The 14,292-nt window shown below is 29.9% G+C and overlaps 1 protein-coding gene across 4 annotated transcripts in view; it reads left to right on the forward strand.

Moving 5' to 3' along the window:
• Positions 1-14,292, forward strand: part of LOC118184280 (nephrin-like) — a 373,546-nt gene that overhangs the window by 349,751 nt on the left and 9,503 nt on the right. For 3 of the 4 annotated variants that reach the window (XM_085813709.1, XM_085813711.1, XM_085813710.1), the window contains exons 19-21: positions 456-580; positions 8,720-8,927; positions 11,872-12,009. In XM_085813709.1, coding sequence (XP_085669835.1) covers positions 456-580; positions 8,720-8,927; positions 11,872-11,975 — 437 coding nt within the window. In that variant the 3' untranslated portion in view covers positions 11,976-12,009. The remainder of the gene's footprint in view (positions 1-455; positions 581-8,719; positions 8,928-11,871; positions 12,010-14,292) is intronic. The other variant, XM_035353934.2, reaches the window with a different exon arrangement.

Consider the following 14,292-nt stretch of genomic DNA (forward strand, 5'->3'; position numbering starts at 1 on the left):
CTTTAAAAAAAGTTATAAGAATTTTAACTAATTGTAACGCAGTTTTTAAGGACGCAACAGGGAAATTTAAATTTTGTGCAATCTTCCTGAACAACGTCTCTATGTCCCATGTAAAAATTTAATTTTGCATATGTTTAGTAAATTCTTCATATGACCAAAATTGTAATAATTTGGAAACTTACTTTATTTGATACATTTTTTAACTCTGAAGCATGAGTTTGCGATTAGCACTTTAAATTGAAAACAAGGTACTTCAATCAGCTATTCGATACATATTTAGATTTGCAATATTTTTAAAGCGTCTTGTACAATAAACGTGAGCTTGTGTTTTTAGTATTTGTCTGATGGTTTCAGAAAGACATGTTTGAAATAAAAATGCTTTTGTTATTAAATGTAAATTTATTACGATATTAAAGATAAAATGCAACTTCATGAAATTTTTCAATTTTTTTCAGAGGAGGGGCCCATTAAAGAAAGCAGGGGTTCCGTCAACAATATACACGCAGCAATGGGTCCCACTACAACGGAAATATCTGATGAGAACCAAAAGTGCCTTGCAGAGACTAAGGTAAAGACAAAGGCAGGTTTCACCATTTTTTTAATAAATCTTCCTGTTTAGCATGTTGCAAGTGTCAATAGTCTTCATTTCAATGCATGTCATTTTCAAAAGACTCATTTATAAAATTTAGTTAGATTTTTATAACTTAATAATATGTAAGAATTTCTAAAATGACATACACTTATTTTTCCCCCCAAGCGTTTAACAGATCGCCGAAACAAAACATACATTTCAGTTAAACTACATGTATCAGCTATTTTTAAACATAACAATCTAGATGATTATTTGAGACGTTAAGCACCAAGAATCAGCGTTATATTTCTATATTTTTGAAGGACTTGTTTCGATGGTTCTGTAGTCAAACAAACGATTTAGAAATAAAATAGCAATAGAAAAATTTACAAACATAACACTGATTCTTGTTGTTTGATTTATCCAGTAATCTAGATGATTGAGACATTTGCGTCATCATGACTCTAGGTTCAGCATATCTTGTTATTATTATTATTTTAAGAATATTTAAATTCATCGTGTATCCCTTAGGCAAGGCTTACAAAAATAAGTAAACAAATACATCAACAGAACACAAAACAGCATAAAGTTACCACTTCACAGATAAAACTTTAGAAATAAATATACAGAAGGAAAATAATACCATTTTATCACCAAAAAACACATGAGGGGAGGATTTAAAGGCTAAATAATTTCCCTTAAGGTTTTTCTGACGCCTTCTTAGCGTGCCTTCATGGTGTGGTAGTTTGCACGCTAGGCGCGTTTTCCAGTTTTCCGTGGTTCGATTCCCGGCGGAGGCGTTGCTCATTTTTCACTTTAAAAGGGTTGTGATTCATAATTTTCCAAACCCAGGATTTGACGATTGGGTCCTCTAAAAACCCCAGTCGCCCTTTAAAAGGGGGAGTATATAAGGTATTTCTCCCGCCTTCTTAGCGTGCCTTCGTTGTGTGGTGGTCTGCACACTGAGCGCGTATTCCAGAGGTCCGGGGTTCGATTCTTGGCGAAGGAGTTGCTAATTTTTCAATCTGTCTTGCTTCCACAAAAATCCTAATGACTCTACAGCCTGAAAAATTAATTATTTTCTTCCCTTCGTAAACTTTGAAAAGTAAAAGAATAAATTTTTGGCATTTTAAACACCTGAACCTACAGAAACATAAGTCTGGATAAGATAGCACAAGTTTCTTCAATATGAGTTGAAATTACAAAGGCCAGGATTTTCAGAAATTTAATAATTTCAAAATTTCAGAAAAAATTTTTGTGTGTGTAAGAAATAGAAAGAAAAAATAATTTTAGTCAGAGAAGCATTTCCGCATACATCATTCCACATGAGAACTGGTTTATTCTAACTATATTTCCTGAAGCATAGCTTAGGTAGTATACCACAATGATATCATTGTGGTATTAACTTGAAGATTTGTTGTTTGTTTTGCAAACCAATCAGTCTTTTCATTTCCTAGATTCTTAGTGCAGTTATGTACATGAAGGACGATATCGTCACCTTTATTATTAAGCTTTTTAAGAATCGCATGAGGAATGACTGTTTATGTATAAAAAAGATATTCATTAGAGAATATATGGATGAAATAAATTCAAAGCAATTAAGAAAGTTACAATTTAACGAATAATGATTTGATATCCACTTAACTGATTCACTGACGCCCAGTATTTCGGCTTGGAAAGTATTTCATTCATTGGGAATTCTAGTGTGCAGTAACCTGCGGAAGAATGACTGCATTTCTTTATTCAAAGCAAAGAATGCACTATTTGGTTGTTGTCATGCTAATTCCATTATATATCCAACTAGCTTTTTTATTAATTAGAAGGCGAATGTTTCTTTAGCCTGACTATAGAGATGGACTAATACAAAATTTGTTTTGCAGAAGTTTTCAGACCTTGCATAGGCAGACAGCTGATATAGCAAAACATTTCTTCAATGCAATAATCAGAATACATGTCTCACAACTTGCAATTTTCTGCTTTCAGAAACTAATAAATATCGAGATTCCTATAAGGCATTGGTCTGAAACTGCCGGCCCCGAAGCAGTTTTATTCGGCCAGCGGTGACAATTCAATTATGAATTTGTTGCAAATACAGTGTTACAAAGATTTCAAGATTTTAAATTTTTACCGAGTTTATCCGAAGTAATATTGTTTTTTTTTATCATTAGAAACTAACTTGAACAACGCATTAGAAAATTGTATATGGAGCTAACTAATTTACAATTTAAAAAAAAATCAGTTGCGAATTTTTCCATTAAGAATAATCGTTTTGTAGGAAATACAGTTATAAGTGAACAACCTTTTTTCACACCTGAAAATCCATAAGATAAAAAACCAATAAACATCTACATTGCATGATTAAAATAATTTTTAGTAATTTTCGCCCAAGGTTGCAACTTTAAAGGAATCGAAACAATATCAAGTGTTCAGCTGTAGTAAGAAATAAAAGATGATTATAATTATTTATATACAAACATATTTATTTTTATTTACGCGTCAAAGAAAAATTTAATAAATTGAAGAAAAGGTTTAAATTATCATTATTTATTCTAAAGTTTTGTTCTACTTGAAAAATGTTCTCTGAAAAGTTCCTTTCAGTTCAAGTTAAAGTGTTTAATGGTTAATTAAAATATTAGAACTATTTTATATAAAAGTTAGTCTGAAAGTTTAATATTTAGCTGCTAGTATATTTGCATTAAGGGACTCCTATTAATCCAAATAACAAAGTAAAATGTCTCCCAAGTACAAAATTTTAGATTTTAGATAGAAATTAAAGATAAGTACGATTTTCCCATTTGCGATATTATTATTATTGTTTATATATGTTTTGAAAAAATATTAATAAGCTAAACTTGAAATTTATTTAAAATATTTGTTCCTTGGTTCATAAAAAAATTAATTAGGTTAAAAAAAATGTTGGCCTCTCAACTGTTTTCATATGGATATACGGCTCATGTCAATTTGAGTTTGAGACCACTGTTATAAAGGGTAAAGAACTAAAGTGAATAAGTATATTATAAGCGTTACAACCGATTTCCCTTCGTAATTTAATTTAAGATTTTTAAGAATGTTACTTAATGTCAGATAATCAAATTAGGCTTATATTATAAAAGTCAGAATTATTGAGTAAATTAGACAAAAATTACGAATATTTTGCAAAGAGGAAAAAAAAAGAAGAAGAAAATGCCAATATTTTAAGATAACATTATCGAGAATCCACATCGCGTCATGGTGTAAAAATGCTAAAATTTGAGAAAATTCTTTCATGGTTCGTTCATGTTGGTTTGATAGACGTTTTTGACATTATGATGGAAAGTAAATATCCTTCCATAGACAAAATATTCAAAACAGTGTAAAGAGAAGTAAAAAAATGTAGCATTAGGCTTAACTTATCATGATAACCTAAGGATACTTAGGTGTTAAATATGCTCAGCAGCCACATGCTTGCTGATTGTCTTGAAAGAATAAATATATTAATTTATACATATACATAGATATTAATTTATATATATACAAATTATTTGCTTTTTGTGTGAGAAATTTATTTTTGTTTGTTATTTAGTTTGTGTTTTATTTGTTTTGTTTCAGTTTTAGTTTATTTAGTTTGTATTGCTGCTATGTTTTCGTGCATTTCGATTATATTTCTCGATTAAAATATAAAAAAATTCAAAAATTCAAAAAACTTTTTTGAAATGCTCAGAGAATTACTGAGCTGGGATTCTAACTGCTTTAAACTCGCGACAAGCTTGCGGCTGCATAACAAAATAAGATTTCTTAAACAGTTCAATTTATGCAGTAAGAAATTTTGTTAAACATATTTTTTTTTAATTTATGTAGGATTTCAAGTGTATAAACGAGACGCAAATTACTTTTGATGTCCTTATTATTGAAATTTATTATGTTGGATCAAATTCCTTAAATAAAGATAATGTGCCATTGAAAAATGACAGAAGAACGAATGATATCTAAGAGTGAATATAGGAGCAAACTTATTAGGATAAAGTATAATTTAATAGAAATTTATTAATTTAATAGAAAGCATTAATTATAATGTAAGATATCAAAATGTGAAGAAAAGTTAATTTCCAAATAAAACTTAATTGGAATGGTCCTTTAAATTCTTAATTTTGATTGTACACATTCCCTCTCTAAGGCTACGTACGTATTGCACTAATTTACAGCATGCTTTCTCTGCGATAACCACTAGGCAAAATCATTTGCCCAGACGCTACTCAGGTTAACATAAAGACCTTTCAAGCTTATAAATTCTATTGTAGTTATCAAGCATGATTCTTTTGCTTCTTGCTCTGCGAAGGAATGCCACGTCTCTTCGCTAAGCTTCTTTTCTGTTATTTGAAACGTAAGCTGCGTATATAGAAATTACATGGAGCGCTTTAAGCAAAACGTTTTATACCACTTTGAGCAGAAATGTATTTCTGAATGATTATTCCTGTTCAAAATGAAAATGATGTTTTAATCAACAAACTAGTTGTAATTTTCACTCCAGTTAGATCTACACAGAAGTTTTTCCAGTCTGTGACTAAAAAGGGAATTGTTTCATCTTCCGCAAAAATTACATCACTTATATGTAAGAAAAATAATATTTAAAAGATTAAATTAGCAGCGTAAATTAATTTCCTTTTTCTGTTCTATAAATAGTAATCCCTCTCTGCACTGCGTCATTTCGAGAAAAATCTATGTCATTTGATTCTTACGTAATTATGATGATGTAAATGGAACTTAACGAGCCAACAGTAATTTTAGAACAATATCAACTATCCAATAAAAATGCTTTCAGAACCAAAACTAAGTCAGTTTCACTTCATATTTTTAACATAACGCACTTGCTTTCCACGCTTTTTCCTAGCTGCACTGCTGTCTGTCTACTCTGCATTCTTGCTACAAATCTTATAAAAAATGTAAGCCTTTTGGAACAGGCACATTTAATGTTACGACTTGTGTGTAGCTGCAACATGTTGCTGAAAATAAAACTGAAGATTTAATCTGCATTCGCCTCCAATTTCCTAGTCATTATGAATCAGCAGTTCTACGCAATCAAAATTCCTGCTCCTGAATTTATTACAACTGGTCTACGCTACTGCGCTTGCTCTCTTTGAATAAGTTATGACGCATTAAAGTTTAAATACTCTTTTTTAGTAACGAATAAATGATCTACAGTGATAATTGAATAAAAGCTATGGAATAAAGATGTACCATTAAAAACTAAATCATATTGCCTCTTCATTTGGATTAGCATTACCACTCTGCAAAAAGCATGCCTGAACTTAGATGCCGAAATATCACAGTTTAGCCGACAGGACGTTATTCTTGTGTGGGGAAAAAGCTTCTGTGGATTATTTAATGCGCTTCATCTAGTTTTCAACGTCTACTGCAAATGTGGTTCAAGCTCAGTGCGTCGACATCTGCTCTCCCGTGCTGTTTTTCCTCGGCTCCGAAATTATGCGTTTTTCAAATGTAATGTGAAAATGTTTTTATTGTTGATTTCATATTCAAAATTGGATCTAAAAGTAAAATAGCAACAAATACAGAATCAACAGTTACAATTGATGCTGCAAAATTTTAATTTTCAATTTTTGACGGATCAAAAAGTGATTTTCCTATTGACAAGTACATTTTGTTGTTTGAACAAAAGTGTGCCACTAAAAATATTCAGGATGAAATCTGAAGTGAAACTGAGTTAGTTTTGGTTCTCAAAGCATTTTGATTGAATAGTTAATATTGTTCTAATATTACTATTGGCTGGTTGAGTTTAAGTTTCATTTACATCATCATAATTACTTAAGAATCGGTGTCCGCCGATAACATCGCGGCAAAAACATCGCGGACGAAAACGTCGCGGAGAAAACAACGCAAAGTAAAAACGTCGTGCTAAAAAACATCGTGGGAGAAAATATCGCAAAGAAAAACATCGTGGGAGAAAATATCGCAAAGAAAAACATCGTGGGAGAAAATATCGCAAAGAAAAACATCGTGGGAGAAAATATCGCAAAGAAAAACATTGCAGTTCTAAAACATCGCGGTACAAAACATCGACGTCGTAAACAAAGCGGTTCAAAAACGTCGCAGTTTAAAAACATCGTCGTCGAAAATATCGTGGTAAAAAGTAAAGTATCTACAAATCATCGCATGACGATAACATCGCAGATATGCTTTTTTTTTCAGGTTTTAATAATTGTAAATGGATATTCCCATAATGATTTGTGAGAGCAGGATGTAAAGAAGGATAATTTTTACTTCACATTTTTTAATTTATTAACTAATAAATTTTTGCTGAAAAATTAAGAAGGAAAATTATGCATAGAAAATTAATAGATTATACTTTTCGAGAAAAATTACCAGTAAAAACTTTATAAAAAATGATTTATTAATTGCCTTTGTTAGTTAACTATGTCGGTTTAAAATTCTATTAACTGCTTGCTTCAGTTCCCTTCTTATGTTCTCCGCAAAAATTTATTAGTTAATAAAAAAAATATGAAAGTTATACTTCTTTCCATCTTGCACTCACAAATCATTATAGGAATATCCATTTACAGTTATTAAAGAATGAAAAAAGCATGTCTGTGATGCTATCGTCATGCGAAGATTTGTAGACACTTTATTTTTTACCACGATACTTTCGACGACGATGTTTTTAAACTGCGAAGTTTTTGAACCGCTTTATTTTCGACGACTATGTTTTGTAGCATGATGTTTTAGAACAGCGACGTTTTCTCTTTGCGATGTTTTCTCCCACGATGTTTTGCAGCACGACGTTTTCGCCTTGCGTTGTTTTCTCCGTGACGTTTTCGTCCGCGAGGTTTTCGGCTGTAACCTAAAATCATATGACATAGATTTTTCTCGAAAGGACGCAGTGCAGAGAGGTGTTACTATTTATAGAACAGAAAAGGGAAATTAATTTACGCTGCTAATTTAACCATTTATATATTCTTTTTCTTACACACACATATATATATATATATGTGTGTGTGTGTGTATGTATTTTATATATACAGGGTTTATACGAAGAGAGAATATGTTACATATAGAAAAAGTAAGGAGAATTTTACATAAAATAAAAACTGAAGGCAAATTCAAAATTCTTGTTTGGATGTAACAAAATTCTCTCCAACAGAACCAAAACAAAATTCGTTCAAAACAGTGTAAGCAGGCACTGAATAAAATTGATGTAAATGAAAAAAAAAAATAATTATGTGGTAAAACTAAAAACAAAATTATAAACGAGAGTGTTTTGAAAACGTATTCAAATACATTTAATCAGAACACATCGAAACTCATTCAAAAAAGGTCAATCAAATATTTTATAATTTCGAAAAATGTGAAAAGTAAAAATCATTTTCTATTCTTAAATTAAAGAACATGCTTTTTCAATTTTAAATTTCTCTGAATATCGTTTTCAGAGAGTTAGTGACTCGAGAAATGAAAAACATAGAAGGCTTTTTTTAATGTACAAGACAGGGAAATCGATTTTAATGAAAATTATTCAATTTTAGTTTAGTTCTCCCTTCTCGATAGACACCCAAGTACTGCCTTGGCTGAAATTTAAGAAAGTAGAAAATCGAAAGAGAAATGTAGTACCAAAAAAATTTAAAATTTTGATAAAATACATGCATATATAAAATCCGTAACGTAGAATAATGCAGAAGATATAAACTGGATTTCGCAGTAAAAAACAGTGGAGAAACATGTACTAATAATAAAGCAAAATAAAAAATTTGTACTAAGGGCCTCTTGTAATAAAATTACATAATTCGTATTGAAAACATGCTGCGCAAATTAATTACTCAATTAAAAATTTCATTTAAAAAAGTTTTAATCAAGTTTGTGTTTTAAAGATCGTTTCCACCAAAGCATTTGGCTTAAATTTACAAAGAAAATATAGTGAAACTAGAAAAAAAAATTATTGTCAATAAAGAAGAAAAAAACTTTAGTAAATTGTGTGAAAATAAAAACTACAACGGGGGGGGGATTTGATTGAAAATGTAAGCTAGATATAAAATACAAGCTAGCTTGATTGCAATTGCTTGCTGTGGGTATTTTAGTTGAATTCATTGTTATAAACAGAAGTATGAGAAATATGTGAAGCGCTAATCTCTATCAGTTGCAATGTTAATGATTCTTCATTTTCAGGAACCATCAGATCTATCATCTTCTCCTCGCTCAACTAGTCCCGAAAGTCCTCGTTACTCATCGACTACTTCTTCAGAGTCGTCGGATACAAGAAGTTCGGTGTACCACGAGAAGACATCTCTCCATTCTTTGCATTCGTTGCATTCACTGCATTCATTGCACTCCCTTAGAAGCACTCTTTCGTTGTCCAGGAGCGCGCAACTCCGTGGTAAGTTTACTTCCGATCTTGATAATATCAGTGAGCATTACAGAAAAGAAATGCTTTCATTTATATTGTTATGTGCCTCAAAACGTATACATCGTCCCCCAAAAAATTCTTACCAGCCTTTATTTTTGAAATCGTTGTTATAGATATATACTTACAAACATGCTTTAAATAACAAACAAAAAATAATTTGCAATACAAAATTTTCAATAACAACAAAACTTTACAAAGAAATTTTAAATGACGCAAAGATGTTAATTTTATATTTTAAAATTTAAAAAAGAATTTGTTTAAAATACGATATTTAACTTTTTTCCACGTTCGTACGGTCACCGTACTTAAGAATTTTTTTTCGTTAGCTTTACATATAATAAAAGAAAGAATCTGTCTGTATGTGGGTGGGTGTCTTTCGTTCGTGCTTCGCGTAAGCTAATAGACCCAGAGCTATGAAATTTGGTACATAGGTGCATTTAGAGAAGAGCCAGTGCACCGCGAAGCGACGTTTTCAAAATTCGAATCGGATTTTTTTTATTTTATCTTTTTGATGAAATCGCATCATTTTGAATATTTTCGTTCTTTTAGAAATGTGGCAACAGATTTTCCTCCAATACTTTGTAAACAGGACTGCTGACTGTAGAAAATATGAGATAATATATTCATTTCTTATTTCGCTGTTTTTAAGTACTGAAAAGTCTAGCATGGTTTTTTTCGCTATCTTCTTATTCTGACCTGCATGAGTCTCGTAAAGCACACAGACAGAAAGAATTTCCTTTTTTCTCTCTCCCTCTCTTTATTAGCTCATGGCAAAGAGGTTTGTATATTTTGAATTATGTTTTCCACAAAGCACAATTTTTATTGGTAATTGCTTTCTGATGATAGTTTCATTCTTTTGGAAATGTGATTTGGCAACAGTTTTTAATTCGTTGCTTTGTATACTGGACTGCCGACTGGTTTCTCTTGAAAATATGAGATTTATTGCTTGTATATATATAAAAACAACACACACAAAAGTTTTTAATTGCCACAAGACAAAAAAAAAGGTATTTTATATTAAAATCGAGAATCATAAATCAAAATAATACATCATATATAAATTAACTAACGAGATGTTTGCATCTGCAGTTCGTAATTAAAAATTAAAAAAAAATTAAAATCCATTTTTTATGCTAAGGGATGATATGACGAGCAGTTCTTAATTTATTGTGATCGCAGAATTTGAAATTAAATAATTCGGTCAATTTTTCTCTTACAGGAGGCAACCCATTTGTGTTTTACCTTTTTATAATGAGTACAAACGTTTTCTAAATATACGTATTGGGACCGAAGGAAGGTAAAATATGTACAAAACTGATTTTTTTAAATTTAAAAATGATAAATAAAGTAATTTTCTGTGATTTAAACCAATTTTGTAACTGGGAGTCTATGTCTACGATCAACAATTGCGAAAATACAAGCCGGGTAATGACGTTTGTGGACACAGTACATACGAAACTCAGAATTCTCTAAGTTTACTTATTTAGTTGCAAATGTGCTGAAAACGACTGATAATTTCAAGATGTTAACTCAACAAGCTCAATTTAAAAATGTTACCAATTTTTATCATTAAGTGAGAAGTGCTTTTTAAGAAAATTATTATTGTGTAGATTATCTAAAGAACCGTTTACAAAAGTAAAAATCGGATTAATTATTTTAATGCTTGTTATTGTAGCTGTACGCATTAAGTATTTTTGGTAGTGATAACATGAAAAAGATTCACTGATATTTACTTGTGGTGATTTTCGGTTATGAAAATTCGAGTAAAATAGTACCAGCTTTTCAATAATTTAATTTATTCTGTTTTGTTTCGTTATTAATGGCAATTCCATACTTCACATAGTTAAAAATTAGATACATAAATCCTTTACATATGCGTCATTGCATATGATTTGTTATTTCCTTAATTCTTAATATTAAATAGCTTATATTTCTCTTGAAATCATTTCTTGTTTTGGTTAATAATCCTTAAATTTTTTCCCCTTAAGAGAAGGGTATAGATTTCTGCATTTAAGACCAATAGTTGAATTAGGTCTTGACTACAAATGCATTTAATCTTCTTCTAAACATTTCTAACGCAGTTGCTTTAGTCTTGTCTACGATTATAGTACCATGATTTTAAAAGAAAATGCACACTGTTCTGTAACATGAATATTATTTAAAATTTATGAGTGTAGAAAGATGATAAATTATCAGAATTCAGTTGCATATGTATAAAAATTTAATGCATTAATATTAAAGTATAGTTATTTTATTCATACTTGCGTAAGTACTCAAATATATTATTAAATAACTTATTTTCTAATTGATTCCCAAATATGTCTTCTTTTCAAAACGATAACACGGTCGAATTTATAATTTTTATAATTTTATTGAAATGTTGTTTTTGTTTTCCAGGCAGTTAAAGAGGCTAGTTTGCAAAGTGTGGTTTAATTAATTTAACTGTGCATTTATTCAATGCTAAATTCCAGTTTTTTGCGTTACAGGAAAGGAAAAAGTTTATATATGTTACTATAGCATAAATTTTAAACCTTCTTCTATTTTTAAATGTTTTAAAATTAATGTAACTAATATTTAAAAGGTATTAATGTTGAATATACATTTTTGCTTTTAATATGTTTCCTAGCTGCTGTATTTAATTGTGTATGCAAATTAATATATATATATTGTCAGTTAAATATTACGATTTTTAAATATAATAACCTAGCGTGTGTAAGCTTTTCTGCACATGATATAAAAACATTACTTTAAAAATATTTTTTCGATTTAAGTTCTAACATCATCATTATGTAGCAAAGTATTCCCGAGATAATTTCTTATATGATCCATATTTGATGAAATTTGTATGTGATTAGACAGAATATAACTTGTGTTGCTTTAGATTTTTGATGCAACTTTACTGACCGCATTGCAGATATATCTTTTCCAGGTCTGGAATACATAACTGTGAAACATTCTCATCCGATCGTGCTTATCAATATCGAACATGGTGGGAATTTCCATAATACGGATTCATGACAGCGGGCACAAACCGTAGCTTTAGATTTATCAGGTAAGAAACGCTTATATTTTTAATTGTACTATAGCTTTTATTAACTATAGTTTAATTCTAAAAAGCATTTAATTTAAGAAACAATCTAAAAAGCATAAATTAATAGTTAACGCCTAATTTTTATAAACATAATCTTTTGAATTCTGAGTGTTATATTAAAATCCATAATTTCGTCACAAAACTGTCTCGAAGTAAACTTTGTAATGTGTTAAACTTTATGAAGTACTTCGCGCCTTTGAATGATGATAGATATATTTCCCATTTCATAAAATATTCTACACTGCTATACCTAAATGTGAGTCGATGCAGGTACTTATTTATATGTAACTTTTCCTTTAGACTGAGTTTTGGTTTAGACAAAACATGTATGCATTTTAAGAAAATGTGTGATGAAACGTTCTTCTTCAAAGATTAGAAGAGACTGTATTTAGTTAAAAATTTATTTAAAGAAAATCTTTGTTTCATCACGAAATCATCATGAAGAATAGAATCGCTAAGTCCTTTCTTTACAGTAGCAGTTTCAGCTAATTTTCAAGAATTAATTTTAAATATAAAAAAATAATTAAGGTAACGAATATAATTTCTTAAATATCATATTCTTTGACGTGAAACACTTAAATCTTATTTTATTAAAACAGTAAAAATAGATTGCGTGGAGATGATTAAATATATTAATGCATATATTATTAAAGCCATTATTATCTTCCATAAAGCTTGAGTTTCAAGTGTGTTTGCTTTTGCCAGATTTCTGTAGCCAAACTGGTTTTGTATCAGGGAGGTTTAGACATCTTTTAGAATTCAACCGTATGCTTTTTTATATTTTAAAATAAGTGTTATTGTTATTTCTGCCATAAATTGTGGTTCAATACAGTCATTGTTATTTCTGCCATAAATTATGGTTTAATATAGGATTTAGTTTTACTATTTGAAATTCATATCATTTTAACGTTATCTATGGTGCGTCGCATTATCGGATTATCGGATTATGTGAGAGAGATTGTAAAATAAATTACTAGCTTTCAAAATATTTTAAATGAAAATTTCTTCCCATTCGGTGAAATTAAAAAGAGTGAGCTACATACAGTTATTTACACACCATTAGGTTTATAGTTAATTTAGATAATCACAGTTACCTAGGTTTATAGTTTAATTTGTGCGCGTGCTCATTTATCTCTTAATTTTGCATAGATGATATAATGATTATTAGTAATATAATACTTTCACAATTATAGACTAAAAATCCGATAATATACGTTTTCTATCTTTCAGACAATAAATGAGCTTATAGTCATTTCCATTAATTTTATTCAAACAATGTATAATTTATGTATTTATTGTTTATTTTAATAATTAGAGAATTTATAATAACTTGTAAACACACTTGTTTTATAAACATTTTATTACATATATGAAAGTGTCCAATCTTCAGCAATTTAGCGATAATGATTATGAAAATGACGATAAAAATGTTTGATTGACTCTCGTTTCGATGTAAATGAAGAGCAGGCAGGCAATTACCTGTCGCAATCTGACTATGTAAAAATATTTCTTTTTATGCCATAGTAACAGGTGGACATTTCTTTAAATCTGCAAAAAGTAGTCAGTTGATAAGGTTAAATAAATTAATTTTAATCAAAGATGTGCATAGTGCCTCCGCAATCTCTACCGCTCAGGCGGCGGCAGATATACATAACCTAAAGAATTGTTCTCCTTTCAAAACAAACATAACGAAAAAACAAACATAACGAAAAAAACAAACATAACGAAAGGAGAATTATTGTGTAATATCAATATTGATGATATGTTTGGCAGTGTATCATTCCATAATATTCCACCAAAGTAAATCTTTCCCCGTACCTCGATAAAACATTTATTCAGTCTCCATGCTGTACAGCAGGGCTTCTTAAACATTTTCGGTCGCGACTCCTTTTTATTACTGAGATTTTTTTCGCGACCCCCAGGACCCCATAATACTTACGAAACGTTTGTGGGACCTCATAAGCATTGCGCAAATCCGACACACATGTGAGTGAAACTGTCAATTTTTTCACTTGCACTGTAATATGCTATTGCAGTTTTAGGTCATTAACTTTAATTTCTAATTTTAAGAGATAGAACAATGTGAAAATTTTAAATAAGTAACAGACGAGATGACACCGTCCCGTGCAAAGCAAGTAAAATTGACGTTTATTTTATAAAAAAAAAAAAAATGCGTCGAAACGTTTACGTTTTTCATTTGTCTGTATTGTCTTATTTTTATCTATTTTCAGATACATTGTGTAA

Source organism: Stegodyphus dumicola, chromosome 3 (assembly GCF_044657685.1).
Source record: "Stegodyphus dumicola isolate Sdum_Otavi_A_Nest chromosome 3, ASM4465768v1".
Taxonomy (NCBI): Eukaryota; Metazoa; Arthropoda; class Arachnida; order Araneae; family Eresidae; genus Stegodyphus; species Stegodyphus dumicola.